This window comes from Anneissia japonica, unplaced genomic scaffold, assembly GCF_011630105.1.
Source record: "Anneissia japonica isolate Jap-2015-1 unplaced genomic scaffold, ASM1163010v1 scaffold724_len3256291_cov202, whole genome shotgun sequence".
Lineage (NCBI taxonomy): Eukaryota > Metazoa > Echinodermata > Crinoidea > Comatulida > Comatulidae > Anneissia > Anneissia japonica.
The window spans coordinates 1,920,023-1,939,815 of record NW_022744966.1 but is presented as its reverse complement, the minus strand read 5'-3'; the positions used below and the strand labels follow the sequence as shown (position 1 = coordinate 1,939,815).

Below are 19,793 nucleotides of genomic sequence, written 5' to 3'. Positions count from 1 at the left end.
ATGCCATTTATATGATGTGTCCTGTTAGCGGTAGTAATTAATGGCAATTAACGACCTGTGCCGAAAACCCAATATAATGATTTACACCTCTGTGTACAGTATTTAAGCATCACACATGCGTGTAGTGTCGACAAAAAGTCTCGTCTGAAAGGTGCATACCCGAGGCGTTAAATGCTGATAGATTGATTGACTATTAATAAGAGGTTGCCGACCGAAGACTTGCACCATCGTAGTCAAGAAAATTGAAAATCTTTCTATCCATTGTAAAGCTAAACATTTACTTCAGTATTCAATAACTTTTATTAATACCCACTGCAAAGCTAATGAATATTTATTATTACTTTCTATTGGAAAGCTTATGAATATTCAGTAGCATTGAACTGCATTATTTTAGTACTTTAAAGATACTGATAGTATATTGCTCCTTGTTAATGAATACAGGTACTGTGTGTTCTAAAAACTAGTTTTATGCCAATTTCAACTGGTCATAAAAACAAGTACTAAAATATTGCCTTATTGATTATGTTGAGTAGTGCAGCTCAACTCTTTCTAATTCATGACCTAGTGTACTTCAAAGCTTATGAATATTCATGAAGCTTGATTATAAATAGAAATATACATTAAACCCCATCTTATATTAACTTCAATGCTTTAGGCATTAAAAAAATAGCAATGTATTTAAACCAGGGCTTAAGCCTAGTTTTAAACAATGTTTAGGTGGCCTTTACTTACTGTAGTAGCAATCTAAATGTCAGTCGTGCTAAGGTTCAGAGTAGTCACATGACACAATCCCATGATCTTGTATAGGAGTAAACCAGTAGAAATGTTATGTAATATTTTGTATAGGAGCCCAGAATAGCCATTTGTATCATGCTTATAGTGTTAAATTCATTATCTTTATTTGTATATTACTGACTACGGTAGGCTTCCATAAATCATGTTGTTGCATTAAATCAGTACACTACCTAGTGAGGAAAAACATTCAATGAGAGCTTAGAATGGTCATTAGTGTACTCATGCTGACAGCAACAGTAAATCGCTACCTTTAACTGGTTTGAGTCCTGTTGTAGGCTATTCTGGGCTTCCATAGGCTATGATCTTATTGGAACATTTTGGAATATACCTGAACAGGGTTGTTATCTAGTTGCTATGGTTATTTACTCATCAAACTTAAATCTGGACTCTGACTCTTCTATCCTGTACATGTTTACATGCAAGATAGGGTTACTGATAGGGTCTTTGACCATTCCGCATTCCAAACATGATAGTGTAAGAGAAACTGGAAGTATGATAAACCCTGGTCATTTGCATCCAAGCTTTTGGTCAATCTGGCCAGTTTATAGCAGTCAAGATTAACCTACTGAGTGGCTACTAGAACAAGGCTGAATCAGGTGAGTAATGAACAATTTACATCCTTCCCTTCTTCCTACTATGAGACCATTAGAATATTGGAGAGTCAGTTAAGTAATTGACCATTTCAAACTCTCCCCTCCCCATTTTATTATCTGATACCAGCAGCTATACCAGAATATTTTTAGTTCCTGTGCAGGTAATGCTATAGGAACTATTGGATTCACTTTTTTTGCGTGTGTTTGTGTAGACTTATGAAAATGCGCATGTGTCATGAAAACATTTTCTGACATTTTGTTTTTCATCGCGATGCGAAGTTGTTTTGTCTGGGCTCACGCTAACTGATCGCTAAGTCACCATGGGTAAAAAATATTTTGGATTGGCGAAGAAAAAAAACCAACTACTTTAGTTATTTTGGGGAAGGCTTAAAATAAAAAGAAAGTTTTAAATACTTGCTAAAACACATCGTTTTTTCATATGAACTCCATGCAACGTTTATTTCTGTTGTTGTATGAGTTGTCTTGCTGCAAAACGTCATTTCGTGCCTCGCAAGTTATTTCAGATTGTTATTTTAACGTGGTGGTTGCAGGGCAGTGACTGTATAATGTAGACTAATATGACGGTACTGTATTTCCAACAGCCGAATATGCAGCAGTGTACCCTTTGAATGCAAACTAAAGGAAGTGATATAAAGGCAGCCGACCGTCAGGTACATAACAACTTTCCAGCTTGGGTTTTTCCACTAAAACACGAGGCCTGCGATGTGAGGTCCGTGGTGGAACGTTAATAATTATAGTTTAGTCAAAGAACTTGTGTTATCGTCTAATATGCAAAATAAATTTAAATATTGCGTGTAAAATTTATGATTTCACCGTTTGGGTCGCTTTGTTATATGCTATACGTAGCGGAGTGACGGCAGCTAGGCTAGGCCTAGCCTAGGACCTAGGCTAGATTGTGTACTTTCTTGATCATCACGATGAAAACTTAGGGTGACAGACGATTGGGCCAAACTGGTGTGGACGATCGGGCCTAAGACATTTTTGAATATGCAGTAGTCTAGTAGGCCACTGCCAGCTTAATTTGCCTATACAACCAATATTTTTCCTGAATACTATAATTAGTTATATCCAAAATATATCAATTCAATTCCATTATTTACCTTTTCCTACCTGTTCAAAATTGATTATCGCCATCTTTTCCACCTTCAATATAGTCTGGCATTTGCTTCTTATATTCCCATCATACCTAGGAGGGGGAGGTGCCACTTAAAATAAAGAATCATATTCATTCAGGTGCCAAAATTTTGTCCTTCAGCGAAAACAGGATACAATGCTCATATACTGTGTAATGTCCTTGCTCTCCTCCCCTGCTGAAGTTGGCAAAGATATTAACCACAAACAATCATAGAAATTCATTACATTTGTGATGGAGCCTTGCATCCACAGATATAATTGAAGAAAATCATTCTTCAAGGGTTTGCGGTAAAATATTAATTCATGCTGGAAAATATAGATGCCAAGATGTTTAGCTGTTCCAATAATCACCAGTCTTTACCATCAAAATTGCCAAAACACCTGTTTTGTTGACTTTGAGAATCCCGAGAGGTGGCGATAGTGATTGGCACTCCACCCTAAGATCATAATGTTTTGAATGACATCCAACACTGCAATAGCAGCCTGACTGAATTTATCATTTGATATTTTTGCTTTAAATGAGCTTGATTTTTTGTAAGATATAGTGATTGCATTAGCATTTTCCACAGGTGATCCATCATTCCCTGAGAGATAGGCCACCCACCTCAGTCCCACCATGGATAGGGTTCAGGTACAAAAATATTTGGTTACAATATATCACATCTGATGCCCAAAATTGGCACCTACAATCATTCTTCCCAGAAAACCTTTCCTGTTCTTCCTTCTTCCTTTAGTCTTTCACAATTTTAGGTTTTATTCATATGTTTCATAATGTTATACGCTCACATGATATAGGCCTAGTCACTTGTTTAGGCCTAGCCTAAGTTAGACCTCGGTTATGCCTATTAGAGTATTACTATATTATTTAAAATATACAATTTTAATAGTTAAGATTAAATTTACATGGACATAGTAATTCATATTTAAACAATACATTAAATTTAAATGTAAATATGACGTTAACAAATAAATAACAATAATTAAAATGTGTACATAGGCCTAGTATCACTACTACAATAATAAGATTAATATTTTTCAATCTTATAATCAATTTTATATAGCCGGAGTTAGTTTCGACCTAGGCAAACCTTTGCTAAGAAGGTACACTTTCTCCATCAAAAGGCTTCTTCTATGAATGGAATAACCTGACCTGTTCGAAGCACCAACTCCTGTAGACCAAACCCAGTACCGTTACAATTTTAATAAAAATTATTCTAATTAATTTTTCAACCTTCTTTCTCCTGATGTTACCACGACTCCCCAGTGTCAGCCCCTACCTCAAAGCTTAAGATAAGATATTGTCATAATGAGACGTTCACCTGAAATTTGACTTTCAAAAAAAAATAAATGACTTGAAATCTAGAAAATAGAATGTAATTTCTCAGTTTTGATTCAGTAAACAAACCCACGAAAGTAGTATTTTATGATTAAATAATTAACATAGTTACCATTTTGGTTTTGACACAGATGATTTGTTCCTCCTTTAGACTCCTAGGAGGGTTTTTCCTAGTTTGAATTTTTGAAATTGTTGCCCTATCTGCAAGGGCATTCTGTGCAAAGGCAGAATACCAACACTGATGAAGTATGAAAAATAGTTGCTTGTCAAATAAATATGAAAGTGAGACATTGATTGGATCATAAGGATTAGCAGCACTGGTTCATGGTGTTAGAAGTAGACACTAGGGATAGGTGGGCAGTTGTGGTGTGGAGCCTCAATAGATTCCAGTGGTTTGCAACACTGGTCCAAGGTGTTAGTAGACACTAAGGATAGGTGTTTAGCCTCCTTGGGGTCCGAAAAATTACTGGATTAGCAAGGTTCGAAGGAACGTCAGATTAGTTAAAAGTATGTTGAAAATCATTTATATGGAATTCATTGCTTTGGACTTAAAGGAAGGTACTTGATTCACAAATTCAAAACAGAAAAGCCTGTTGGATGGTTCAATTGACAATACCCTGTTGATTTGAATAATTCCAACATCTGCCCCAACATCTGCCAATTATTTTATTGATTCCTTGCCAGTAAACATTTACATAAAATATTTCAGAACATGAAGCATGATATTTTGAAAATATATTTTGGAGTGTTAAATGTTATGCCTTTTGAAAATATAAATACTGTGTGAACTAAATTGCATACTGTATTTAACAATACTGACATATATATCAGATATAAATGAGATATAAATGTTTACCTGATATTTAACTTTTGTCTCACAGCAGTTTTGTTCCTATAGTGTTGATCAAATTAAAAGCTATAGGAAAGTAGTAAAAGGTATTAAAACTTCAGGAAAGTAGTAAGGAAGAGAACATTTTATTACAGTATTCTTTGAGCTTTTTTTTAATTATTAAGTAGAAGCACTGTACTTTAAGGTGTACGATATGTTTGGCTACAATGCAATATTCCATATCCTCCACACTACATTGCAACATTACAATGTATTATATGTTTTTTTGTGTGTCCTATTCTGAAGCCTTTGAACTTGTCAATCATTGGTACTTTCGCTCTAGAAGATTCTATTTTTTTGTGAAATCAACAAAATTGACATAGCAGCAGGTGGTATGGTAACTATCCAATCCCTTAAGATGGGGTCTCTATATACCTTCCTGCTATTAGAGGATGTCAAGAAACTTACTGAGCTGGATGATCTACTTTGACACTGACAGCCATCTTTCTGGGGAACATGGGTCAGGGGTTTGAATTTCTCTTCTTGAAAAATTTATTGACTAGCACTGCTGCAGGGCAAGGGTTTTGCCTCATGCATCATACTGTAGGTAGGTCTTCTCTGAAATAAGGATTGAAGTAGTTTTCAGTGTTGAAATGACTTTAATCATGAAAAAGTAACAAGGGAAAAACATGAACATTAGCTTGGAGGCGGCTTATAAGTAGCTGTGTACTTGGTTCGCTTTCTTCACCTCTTTCCTTTCATTAGTCCGAGAAGATATTGATGATGAATTCAGTTATTTTGAAAGCCAAATTCCACCTGATTGAAATGATGACTATTGCATCCTTGGAATGTAAAGACATTTTCTTAAACTTTTAACCACATTCAATAATGGTACTGCATCATTACTGTAACACAACTCAAGGTGTCACTTTCTTTCAGAGAAATCAGCTGGGTAGGCCAACATAAAATCCTTGGACTTGTGCATGCAGTATCTGTAACAACATTTGACATTTATATCATATTGGATACCATTCAAAAATATAAATCAACATTCCAATAGTGGTAAACCATGTAATTTACTGTACTGAGTCTTGTGAAGTCACAAATTGCCTACCAGTGTAGTACCATACAGGCTACGTTCAGACTTGGAGATAAGCCAGGCTTGAGTTAAGCCGGCTCAACGTTAAGCCCAGCTTAACTTTGAACATACAACTGAATGTGTACCTGTCTCTTATACACATCTAGATGTGTATAAGAGACAGAGTCCGAGAAGATATTGATGATGAATTCAGTTATTTTGAAAGCCAAATTCCACCTGATTGAAATGATGACTATTGCATCCTTGGAATGTAAAGACATTTTCTTAAACTTTTAACCACATTCAATAATGGTACTGCATCATTACTGTAACACAACTCAAGGTGTCACTTTCTTTCAGAGAAATCAGCTGGGTAGGCCAACATAAAATCCTTGGACTTGTGCATGCAGTATCTGTAACAACATTTGACATTTATATCATATTGGATACCATTCAAAAATATAAATCAACATTCCAATAGTGGTAAACCATGTAATTTACATACTGTACTCAGTCTTGTGAAGTCACAAATTGCCTACCAGTGTAGTACCATACAGGCTACGTTCAGACTTTGAGATAAGCCAGGCTTGAGTTAAGCCCGGCTCAACGTTAAGCCCAGCTTAACTTTGCCAGGCGTTCAGACTAGCGGGTTTAGCCAGGCAAGAATTTGCATAATAATGAACCGTAACCAGGAAACGTGTTTTAAAAGATTGCTGCTCACGAAACGTGCGCTCGCTCACAGCGTACATAATTGAATGCTGATTAGTAATTTTGTTACCCAGAAGTCAATGCAAGACCCCCGCAACGATTAAAGCCCGGCTTAGAAAAGTTAAACCCAGTGGCGCGCCAGGCCTTCTAGTTACTATAGGAACACAGCCCAGCTTGAGATAAGCCAGCTAGTTCAGACTGGCAGGTGGATAAACCCGCTGATTTGAGCCGGGTTTATCCACCTAGTCTGAACTAGGCCACAGTAGTAACATTTCTTTGAGTAGTTAATCACAAATCCCTAATTTATTATAATACCTGCGGTTATTAATTGTTTACACTTACTGTTCAAAGAAGCTTTGCTATTTATTGCTCTCTACCAACATAAACTCTGAATACGGAATAAAGTTTCTTTTGGAAAACCAAGCAAAAGCTATACTCAATAAGAAAAAAAAATTTTGTTTGTACAAGCCATTTCTACGTAGCGGAGTGGCTTCGTCAGGTTTGTAAATTTACCTTTTTCCTACTTAATATGCATAGTTGTCTTTTAATAAACACCCATTGTTTATTTTAGCCATTAATTCCTCATTTGCATCATCTTATAGCATTTTTGTTTGTTTTCCTCTCAGAAAGTTGCCCATTAATGTTCAAAACATTGTAACATTTATTTGGAGTTTTTTCCTTTATATTTCTTGTGCAGTAAAGATATTGTGCCTTTAGAATTCTGTAATCAGAGTATCTGTTGGTTATATGCTCAGTAATACCATTGGGTTTCCCACTTCACAATTATATTATTATTCAAATAATATTACTGTTGAAAATACAAACTTCTGTTCCATCTGCCATGTGGTTGGCTTGATATATTGAGTGTTTGATGTACTATTTAGAGGCTTATGAATATTTTTATGATAACATTTAGTATTTGTATGCTATTGTTAAACTGTAAGACAGCAACGACAAAACCGAGGAACGTACCCCTGTTCCCCTCCCTAAATCCACCCCTGGTTAGATGTTTTAGGTATATATATTGATCATTAAGAGTGTTGAGAATATTCTGCCTTGTACCTGAAAGACTATTAGAGAGCTAGATATTATTATAAATATTACATTATTATTATTATTATTAATTGGTATGATTAACTTACTCATAGTTTCTTATAAGATTTAATGGAACCGTTAAGTTAGGCGCGATCTACAAGTTATCCCCAACGACGAAACGTGTTTGGAAAAACTGTCTATTACAAACACGTCTAGGAAAGCGATCGTCTAATTATCGTGCTTCATGAATATTAATAAGCTAAGCCAATATTTCGGAGACACGTCCAAACGGGGTTTTGCCGTTTATGTGTTTGCTATTGTTTCTATTGTTTTCGATGACAAACGCGTCTGTGTCGTTGGACCAGGCCCGGTTGAACTAGTGTTTTTGTACAATTTAAAATACTGAACAAGTTTTACTTGGAAATTAACCAAGTATATACTGTACTGTACAAAGATTAAACACTGCATAGTCCTAATAGTATATTCTAGTCCCATTGTTTGTAGGCCCTATGGAGGTAAATGATGATGACTGCACATTATTGCCGCATGGTCCTTCGGATAGCCCTATCTTCATTACCAGCCTACCTGAGGAGCTGACGACAAACGCAGAAATTATCTCTACACTCAACTCCTTGCACACATACATTTATTAAATGAGAGAAATTAGAACATCTATTTTCTCTATGATTAAACCTTGGCATAATATATATTTAGCATCTAGACCTAGGCAACTACTGTACAATTATATTGGGTACCTCATGTGTGGATGTGTTCAGTGCAGAGTATGCAAGATGACACGTGACAAATTCGCTTTGTGCGCCCCTCTGGACAAAAGTAGGTCAGTTCAGATGCTAACAGTAGGACGTTCGATGGAGTGTCTAGATGCCAGTTTAATTTAAAATTAAGTATAGATAGGCCTTGTCTGCTTACCTATCGCTTTTGTATAGTTTAATTTTTTAGTCTCTAAGGCTATGATTTGTCTTTTATATATTTTTATTTCTTAGGCCTACTGTTATATTATGTGGAGAAGCTGTTTATGTGTTAAAGAATAATAATATTGAGTTTTATTATGTTAATGTCAAAGTATAAATAAAACATACAACTGAATGTGTACCACTGTATTTCAGTAATAATTTATGCTAAACACAAACAACATGTCGTGTACAGAAAACAGTAATCAGTTCTTTCATTCTGACAATTTATTTATCCATACAACATTTTAAATATACTGTATACATATAGGCCTACAGGCTCTTGGAATACATGGTATACAAAAAAACTATCCCCCGTCGGACACCATTCCGGTATTTCCGAGTCTAGGCTCAAACGTTGGCAAGAAATGAAATGGAGTGATGCATTCACAAAATACTGTACATGTACATAAAATAACCATTAGAAACAAAAAATTGAAAGAGTAAATAGTGAAACAATAGAATACCATTTCTGGATGGTTTAATCATTTTAATGAGTTTGAACCATCCAGCATATAATACAAATAATGACGTAGCCTACAGTTGTACTCTGTAAACGTGCTAAAGCGAGACGATACGACCACGTGATAAAAAATCAACAAACTTCTTCAGATCAACTGCGGCTGATCCAGGTCAGTGTTTACATGCTGCTCCATTTTTGTGCGGGCTGTGCAGTTACTTGTGCAAGAGGTACTTGTTTTGATAGCGTGAATTGAACATCGCCCAATAAAATCTTGGTGGGAAGGCGATTGCTTTTTTTTTTTTAGAAAACCTACAGGTACGGTAGGGCCTACTAAAACTATAAGAGACATTGCGGTTTCCCCAACAAGTAAAATGAATAAATTATAGGGCCTTAATTATAAACATTTCTTTGTCATCTGTCATCTAGTGTAGGCCTAGGCCTAAAGCCTAGGTAGGTTCAACACGTTTTAAAGTTGTATAAATCACGATCGGATCCATATTCTGCTGAACGCGTTCAACATCTACCATTCATGAGCAGTCAGCCATATGAAATGGGGAGAAGTCAACTTCCAAACGGAATAAACGGCTCGAACGACAAGCTTCCAAACGGCATTTCACAGACGCATTTGGAGAGATTGTCATATACCAATAGCAAACGTATTTGACCCGTTTCTGTCGTTGAAGTTTATTTGTAGATTGCGTCTTATAACTCCAATTCCATTGTGGAGTAGTAATGTCATTTATTTCTTTTTGCATTTTTAAAATATTATTTTTTATTAGATTTAAAGGCAACAGCTCATCACCAAGCTACATGAATAATAATATAGTATTTATAATGCGTTTTTATTCACAGCCAAACGAAGTTCAAGGCTTGCTTCTAAATGGAATAAAGACGGGCTCACCATAAATTGTCATTTTTGATTTAGATTTGTGTCTCATTTAAAAAATATGTAGAAAATTTTATATTTGATTTATCATCTCTAAAATAGAATACATACAAATTCACAAACAAAATGTAACACAAACAAAACTCTGCGCTTATAAATAGAATGCCAAGTACAGTTTTAAAGGTCTACAGTATTTGTGTTACTATGTTAATTAATGAAGGTTTTGTTTAATTTCGCATTGAATGAGTATTTTTTTTCATGATTTTTTTTTTTCATGTTACAGGAAACCTGGAGCGATAATTCCAGACTTGAGTACATCTCTAGTTTTCAATGGCGTCCCTTTTGATGATATCCCTATCGCAAATATTAAAGCAACTTGGAACAACACGCACATTATAGTGGTTGATCCCACAAATGGTGAGTATCAGCAATAATATTTATACTCTGCCATTGTCAGAAATATGTTCTAAAAAATTTAAAGACATAATTTTATGTCAAAAAAATGGAAACTGTGTCATTTTAAAACTGAATGTGAAGCAAAAAGTAACACCAAACTCATTATACAGTTTTAGTTACATAATCTATCTACCATTAAAATACCCTAACCAATTATGAAATCTAAGTGAATATTTTTCTTTGTTTAAAATAGGCCTTGTGCGTTACAAGATTTTTGTAGGTTCAGTTGTTATAGGACTACAAGGAGCTAAAGATACAATATAGAATTTTTATACTTGGGAACAATTCTGCCTTACAATATAGCCTTAGTTTTTCTTCCGTTTTTAAACATTTTTTACTACAGATTCCTAATTAAATTCATATTCTTCAAATTCTGTAAGAAAGATTCAGGAGGTCAAATGGGAAAGATTTTTTCATCTTCATTAATATTAATTAAATGAGAATAAAATGAATAATATGAGTAGTAGAAACTATTCTTATCTTTTAACTTCTTCATTAATCTCAACAATGCTTGAAGTATAGTATTTAGTTATTATATGAATTAGAATTGAAAAGGTTGTTTATGTTTGAAACCAACTCTTGCAGTCTTACAGTTACATGCTCAGTGGTTTTTGTTATTAATATTTATAACATTGAGGATGACCCATTGTGCAGACCATATGGTATTATTGATGTTGTTTGAAGATAGATGCTTTAAAAGGGAGAGAGCAGTTTTAGGGTGAAAATATTATTACACCATGATCAATACAACTCTTGAATTTTAAAGCGTAAATTTAAATCCCAGTGGCATAGCGTCCTTATTGTTTATTTGAAAATATAGAGCTGCACTTGCTTTATAAGGCCAAATTTTAAAAAAATTATTGTATTGGCCACACCCGACCAACCCAAATTTTACGAAATTCAGGGTTGGCATTTTAGTTTTTTTTTTTTTTTACAATTTTTTAATGAGCTAATAAGGCTGGAATAGCTTTGGCCTGGCTAGAGGGCCAAGGCCTAGCCTATTTTGCTGCATGGTACGTGATTCGAATTCAAAATTGTTGTAATTTGTGTATTTTCTACTTTTTAAGTGTAAACACATTTTTAGTTAAAAAAAAAGGGAAAAAAATTTTCCTACCAACCTATGCATTTTTTGGATTTTCCCAAAACATGGCCAACACAAAATTTTTTTTTTTTTTTTGGCCTAATCCTGGGCTCAATTGTTCCAAAAATTATGCAAATACTACGCTTTTTCTTTTTTTAATTATTTGATAATGAGACTAGTTAATTAAACAGTTGCATCCTATGGTAATTAGCACTTGTGATACTTACTATCCAATCAGAAAAGAAAAGAAATGTTTGCCTAATAAAATTCTCTGAGGAATTCCTATTATCTTGATTTAATTAACATGGACCTCCTTTGTGAAAAATTAATAAACATGAAAACAACTGACTATTTCCTCGTTCAATATGGATGCAAATAATCCACGGTGTTGCAATCTGGTTTTTACCTCCTACCGCATTAATTCATGCACTGCTAGGAATTTTTTCCTCACCCATAATCATGTATTACCGGTTGAAAATTTTACTGAGCAAGTTATTAAAATAACAAATTTTCTTTCATCCAATGTAGGAGGTAAGGTGCAAGTCACCAATGTTGCCATAGCAACCAAACCAAATTTACCTAAAAATTTTCCAATGAACAAAGGGCACAATTTGGGTTCATTGGAACATTAATGGATATTCTACATTTTTTTTTGTTTTACAATAAATTTGAATAATTTGTAATACCTCACCTATAAACTATTCATTTTGAATCATTTAGTATAGTAATTTATAAAAATATGTAATAATCCCTATCATATTCTTAATGTGGGTTCAATCTATGTATTATAGTGTTTTATTAACAATTGACATGTCGACAAGGACGCGAAGCCCCACCCACAAAGTCACGAAAAACTTTGACAATGGCGGCTAGACTTACCGAGTTGGCGAACATTTTCTTTGCTATCAACCTCAATAGTGTTAATCTATTTCATGGAACAGGCTGGGAAATCGTTGTATAAGCCTCTGTATTTCGCTCCCAAAGGAAGAGGAAAAAGTCGCATTCAGTCAACCTCGTTGTCGGCAGAGGCCAAGTCACTGATGCGGACTGCTCGTGTAAATCTGGGTATCTATAACCAAGCATAGACATCTAGGCCTAGGCTCACGTATTGTTTCGCATTGACAACCAGCTGTCTAAGGAAAATTAAAATGGCTAAGAAAAAGTTTTTGATCACATGACTAAATGACGCTCGCTGATTAGTCGGTTTATCTGTCAATCAAATCTCGTCGAGATGTTAATTATCTGGTGAAATTTGAATACACTGAACTCATCTATTCCAAACAACTTTTTTATATCGTAAAAAAATTACATTTGGCATAATCATATACTATATAATTATTAGTGATATTTAATTGATGGTGATTAATAATAATGTAACCTTTAATTGTCATAGCCATATGCATTAATTCTTATAATTATAAATCATAGCACTAATTTGTATGTTCTTCATGTCCATATACCATTCATGAATGAATTATACTAATGTGATTATACTCATTAATGTTTGTAAGACATAAATAGAAAAGACACAATAAAGACACACAGTTTTGTTAGTGCTTTGTGGAAACCATCGATATGACCATGTTTGTATAAAAATGTTTACCTAGATCATTAGTATGCGTAAGTTATTTTCTGTCTGTTTGCTTAGTTACACTTCAAACACCTGATGAAACTGGCATTGACTGCCAGTGTGTCTAATAAAATAACACCAAATTAAAGTTAGTGCTGCCTCATCATCTGTTGTCATTACCCAGATCATATAATTTGCACAACAGTATTAACAGGGTTTGCTAAAGTGAAACTCTTATAGGTGATCTATAGTTTGAGGTAACTTATCATCCCATCTGAACCCAGGATTTTCTGATCAGTGTTATTCACTAATCTTGCATATGTTTTCGTTTTGGGCCTTCATCCATCATGTATTAAGTTAAAAATCCAGATCTATCCATTTTGTAATTGGCTGCGTCACATATTGTACGTCAGGCTAACCCAATACCATACACATGTTGATGCATTCATTGACATTATTCTGTGCATGGCAGATAAGGTATGTGCTAATTTAACATTTATATCCCCTGACACTGTATAATGTGCAGCCATTATCTACAACAATGACCGATTTGTTAGCTTTTGAAATATATACTTAACATTTGGTATTGAGTGTTTGTAAAATTTATTGTTTCAAAATTTTTTAAAACATATGATACAGTAGTATTCAGTAACATTTTTCATTTTGATAAGAAATGTGAAAGAGAATTTTTAAAAATCTATTGCCCATTATTAAATTTATTGTTTTGCTTTTTTGCATGAGGAAATTACATGTGATGATAGATGTGCAAATCATCATGTATGTTCTATTCAATTCAATTTAATCTTTATTGTCAAACATAGTAAAATGTACGGTTTGAAATTCAGGTTGTTTGTTCACAGATTAAAAATAAAATATACTAATATTGATACAATCACTCATTAAAACACACAACACCTATCACAAATGTTAAAATATCTTACATCTTATAATACTATCAGTATACTATATTATTAATAAATATTTCCATAATCAATATTTTGATAATAAATAATAAAATGAGGGATCATGTTGGTAAACCTGGCTGTTTTCTAGCCGATAAATACGTCAGTTGATGGCACTACTGTACCTATTTTTTCTGTCGTTTTCATAAAGTAATAAAATAAGGGATGATAATTGAGTTTCATTTCTCTTTGTTATGCCAAAAATCATTAAAATTATATAGTTTATGCCCATGTTTCATAGAATATAATGACCTCAGTGTCTTGATGACATGTGATTGTAGAATTTAATAACACTGCTATTTATGGCTGTGGTTGTTTTGACGTAATCCTCTTTACATTAAGAAGCTATGATGAACTCTAATTAAATTAATGACTACAAAATAATTTTAAAGAACTGTATCAAAGGTGAAATAAATGTCCATCTGCTTGCCATTGGGAAGTAATAGTTCTTGTGAAAGGGTTAAGGGTCAAGGTGGTTTGATAAGCGAACTGACCATCACCTTTTGCTGCCTGCTTTTCATTATCCCTTTCCAAGAAAAGCTGGTTGGCTTCTCTACTTGGGTTCAGTAATGAGACACTAATGCTAGTAGAGGGAGATATTCCGATATGGACTTATTCACGACTTGATATAATATAATATTCTACACCGAAGTTATGCTTAGCTGAAGTAGCTTTAGCAACCTGCCCTATTATTTGTGTTGGCTCGCATTTTAATAATTCATCCTTTTCTACTTTTAGGAAACACCTGTGATTGGCACTGAATTGTTATTATTTTATTTCTTTATACATTTTTGTATTAGAACTTGAAATGGCCTTCCCACAGCGCTGTTGAAAGTTTTAAATTTGTGTAAAGGAAATTTTGAATGCATTAGTCCAAATATATACTTTAGGTCCCTGTGCTGAAATTTAATTCATATTTTTACCCAATCTATCAATAATTTCCAAAACAATAGGTATACTCACTGTATCATTGTATTAGTATCGTCACTGTTACTACTGCTGTTTTTTCCTTTAGCCTTCCAGTTTAATTTTTTTCTGTTTTCAATGCATTTTTATTATTACTGTACATTAACAATTGTAATTCATATTCATGTTGTTCCTCTTTTTTTATCCTTTTACTTTTTGTATATTTCTATTTTCCTTTTGCTTACTTTTTTTCTTTACATTTTGAATTCTAGTATTCTGGTACTGTTGTTTTAGTGGAATCTAGATGTATTAGGAACCATAAAAAATAATATTAGTTGATCACCCTATCAAAGAAGAATAATTTTTTTTTTTTTTTTTTTTTGCTAACCCCGCCCCCATTTTACCGATGTTCACAAGTAAATCAATGGTTAGGGACACATAAAAGTCATAAGAATGGAATCAAATTTATATAATTAAAAAATGTTTGGTTGTACCAGTAAACATATTTACAAGAAATCCTGAGCTTTTCAAGTGAAAAAAGATGTAAAAACGATTGTTTGAAATAAAAATATATGTTGATTGAAAAAAAATAATATCAGAACCTCCCCAAAAGTGATGAGGGAGGGGGTGACAAACTAATACTTTTTTTATGGGGCCTTATGAACTATGGCTATTTTACAAAATTTATCTCACTTATTTTTCAACTGGTGTAGATAGTATTTTGTATTATCTGTCTTTACAATAATACTGTAAGCACCCTACTTCAGGGTTATCTTTAGTACCATTGTCTTTGGTGCTTCTGCTCATCTAGCACCTTAAGTATTTCATAAAATGGATGAGCGCTATACAAATCTTATTAATAATTATTATTTTTATGTGAGTTTGCGTCAAGAAAATATATAAGGAGTGATGTTTTTGCCCTACATGACGTGTTATAGTACCGAATACTCAGTACATTCCCAAATACTTGTTGAAAAATAATTTTGCAAGTGATTCAGATGGGAACCAAACCCACGACCTCCAGATAATTAGCATGGCGCCATAAGTACTAGACTACCAAGCTTGCGCTTGGTGACCAGTGTTAAATCCGATCCCCAAGTAGCAGTGGGTACTGCAAATGCTATTTGCCCTACCTGACGTATTATCGTACCGAGTACTCCGTACGTTCCCAAATACTTGTGAAAACATGAATCACTTGTAAAATCTTTCGCATCATGTAGAGCAAAAACATCACTCTTATTGTTGTTGTTGTTGTTGTTGTTGTTATCTATCTTTTTAAGTATCAAACTTACAAAGCAACAAAATCATCATGTCCACCTACACAGAATATAGAATGAAGACAACAATGAGCCAGCCTACATGTATATATGGCTTAGCTCAGTGAGAGAGCAGCTTAGCTCAGTCGGCTAATCTGATGGTAGCCACCGTGTGTACGCTGAACCGTGGAGATCTCTAGGTCCCCGGTTCAATTCTCATTGCTGCCTCTCCTTGTGTTTCAGCTAGAGGGCTGATACAAGTTACATAACGCACCGTCTTTCGGATGAGACGTTTAAGCCGTTGGTCCCGTGTGCATTTATGGCCCATGTGCACGTTAAAAACACAGTACACGCTTCGGAAAAGAGTAGGGGATTGTCTCAGTGTACTTTCCAATCACCACCAAAAGGACCCCACTAGAAACAAGTCTTCTTATAGACTTTCGTGGGCTATTCTTGGTGTTTACACCAAATAAATCCAAATTCAAATCAATTTTTTAGTTTTTTTTAATGAATGATGAAACACAGGAGGGAGGGGTCATGTCTAGCTGTCCCACACAGTTTTCCAACTTGGAGTGATGGATGCATAGACCAGCAGAGAAATTAGACTACTGTCATCACAGACAAGGCCAACAGATGGTTGTATCCGGCCGTTAAAATATATTGTCCATAATAATAAATGTCTATAACTGTCTTACTAATGAATGAAGTTTGTAATAATGTTATAAATAAATCACCATTATAACACTAGTTCTCGGGTATAAGCCTATCTCCTAACTTTAGAGTAGTATGCATGCATTGCTTTATTTAGATACTCCCAACTTTAGATGTTTGGAACAGAATTATGATGAATATTGGTATCACAGGATCATTTCCCTCATCATACAAATAATACTGAATCACGCACTGTTTTCTTTCCTCTTTGCTCATCATCTCTCTATTAATTGTCATGATGCCTTTCTTTCATTAACTACTAATATTACTATAATATGCATTAGTTTGGCTGTGTATGGTGTATTACAGTCGTTGGAATGTCTCTAGCTGTGACTCTGAATTGGAGTGAAGTTTAATGGCTTGGTGGATAAGATGCTTACCTTCTAATGCAAGTGTCCTGGGTTCAATCCCTGTGACAGTAGGATATTTTTCTTGTGGCTAAGACAACTCCGCTCCCTGCCTCGTTATGAGGCTTGGTTATTGAAAAGCATAAGTGAGCCCCCTATGGAAGAGCATAGTATCTACTGAACAGTATAAAGAACAACAAATTAATGATTGTGAATCTTGGTTTCAACATTAATTTAATTTTGATGATTTTTGTTGTATTACAGTACATAAAAAAGACAAAATCATTAAATTTTCGGTACCACTGGTACCTAAAGTTAAATTTTTTGTTATGGACACTTGCCATGCAAACCTTCAAGAAATATTACAGATAAAATTGAAATATAATTTTAGCATGTATTGACCATGGCAATTGTACCCAAAATAAAATTATTGGATTGAAAACCATTTTATTAGTGATAGCATAATTAGCATATATGTACTGTACTGTACTGTTTTTCAAAGAGACTACTGTAGGGATGGGTATGTTCTTAAACTTTATGATTTTCCCTGCAAGCACACATTTTATGATTTTAGTACAAATTCCCAACTGATGTGTACTAAATCTTACAATTTTTCAACAGCAAAATCTGCTTCTTCCATTAATGGTGGTACTAACAACCAAACAGGAAATGTATGTATTTGCCAAACATTTATAAACATATTTGGTATACAGTATGCCTATCCCAGGAGGCTATACGCAGACTATTTGCATACAATATACAATGTGATGTTAATAATGAATATTTTTGGTACTGATATATTGTGCAATACAAACATGTTGTCATTGGTTCATAGTACTGCCCTTATCAGAACACTGCTGTACTGTGCTGTGCTGCCATTGGTTCATGGTAGTCATGTGATATGCCAGTACCTCCCATGAACACTACTGTACCTTGTATTATGAATGGATCATGATAACTCTTGTTCTGTATGGCTTCTCTCCTCCGCATTTATAATACTTCCATATGTTTGCATGATTTCTTTTGTGCAGTATTTGCCTCCCACAGGACATTAAGTGATAATCATGTGATGCAATCACTGCCTCCTCCACCCCTCCCATATTTCTGCACCTCCTTTTTTCAAGATAACCTATGTTTGTCATTCTTTATCATTGTGAAAGCTTTGGCTATCAACCTGAATAATCATAAAATTAGCATATTTCTGGGAATAGCCTGTTTATCTGCAAGGAGTGCTTTACCATATTGGTTGTATTTTTATTATCTGATGGATATAGGTGAGGCCAGATCTCTTCCATAATCCTTCTTCATGATTTACAGTAATAAATTATCATGAAAGGGTAGATAGCCACATAGTCGTTTGACTAGTGGTGGCTAATAATTAGACTCCCCCTATTGTTAGATTAATGTGGTTGGCTTGAAACCCAATGAGTATTGACTTTTATTCCTTAGAGACTTCAATCATCCTTTCTGTAAAATGTTCTTTCATATGGTATATTTCCTGATTAACAATTAATAAAATTAAACAAATGTATGAGTTTTTCATGATAATTATCCATGTATATCATCTAGACTCTGAAACCTATTCAGAAATTTATTCTCTAACATTGACCATTGTGAAATATTGTATCTGATTATTTGTATACCATTTGCAACATACAACTGTAGAGAAAATTAAACAGAATATTAAGAAATGTTACCCATTTCTCTCTGTTGTATGTCACGCCTTTCGTTTTAGATACAAATCTCTTTTTCCTCGTCATTGTATACAGAATCAATCATGACACCACATTTAAGGACAAGCAGACAAGAATATACAATACAAAAATAAACTGATTGATTTTAATCTGAGTTGCATTGGAAATATTGATTAGTTTAGTTTTTATTCAAATTCACTTTCATTTACAGTGACGTTGATTTAAGGATTTTGGCATTCAAAAGGATGAATGTTAAATTCAGATTTTGAAGGGGTTCTTTTCAAATTCAGATGGGTAGTAAAGTTAAAATGCTGTACATTCTAGGTCCTACAATAACTATGAGATGACTATCATATTAGAAATGTCTTAAAAAGACAATATTTAAATTGTTGAACTAATCCTACCAGTCATAATTACCTCATTGTTTCCTTGGTTAGTTCATCACAAAGATATGGAGTTGAATGACCTCAGCTCTAACTCCATTGTGGCCACTTTAATCAATAGGACAATATCTCACCAAAAAACCACAGATTAGTATCCCATCAGGCACCAGAGTAGATAATTTTAAATACCCTTTAGATTGTATTTATGGGCCTGTTTCTGCTGAGAATAGAATTCCGGTTTCAAGACCAGTATTCTCAAAGATCCGTATTTTCTTGTCAGTGGAAATGGGTCCCATAAAATAAAACCCGAATTCAAATACCGGTTTTGAAAACCCCAATTGAATCTGGTCTCAATCGCCGAATACCGTACTCAAACCCGTATTCACCAAGCAATTTTTAGCTGCAACGCAATAGCGGTCTCAGTTTGACCACAAGTTGACCTGACCTAGCAAGTTGTCAAATGGTACTCGGAACATAAACAACTCTCATCTTGGCGCGAAGTGTGTATTTTAATTTTTTGATTTAGCAAACGTACCAGTAAAGACTAGTGATTAATCTGTGGGGGGAGGAAAAGATGA

The 19,793-nt window shown here is 34.2% G+C and overlaps 1 protein-coding gene across 6 annotated transcripts in view; it reads left to right on the top strand.

Annotated features, from left to right (window-relative positions):
• The window catches only part of LOC117119826 (28S ribosomal protein S11, mitochondrial-like), a 65,474-nt gene that overhangs the window by 26,340 nt on the left and 19,341 nt on the right, over window positions 1–19,793 (top strand). For all 6 annotated transcript variants that reach the window (XM_033264773.1, XM_033264772.1, XM_033264770.1 and 3 more), the window contains exon 3: window positions 10,133–10,266. In XM_033264773.1, the coding sequence (XP_033120664.1) occupies window positions 10,133–10,266 (134 nt within the window). The remainder of the gene's footprint in view (window positions 1–10,132; window positions 10,267–19,793) is intronic.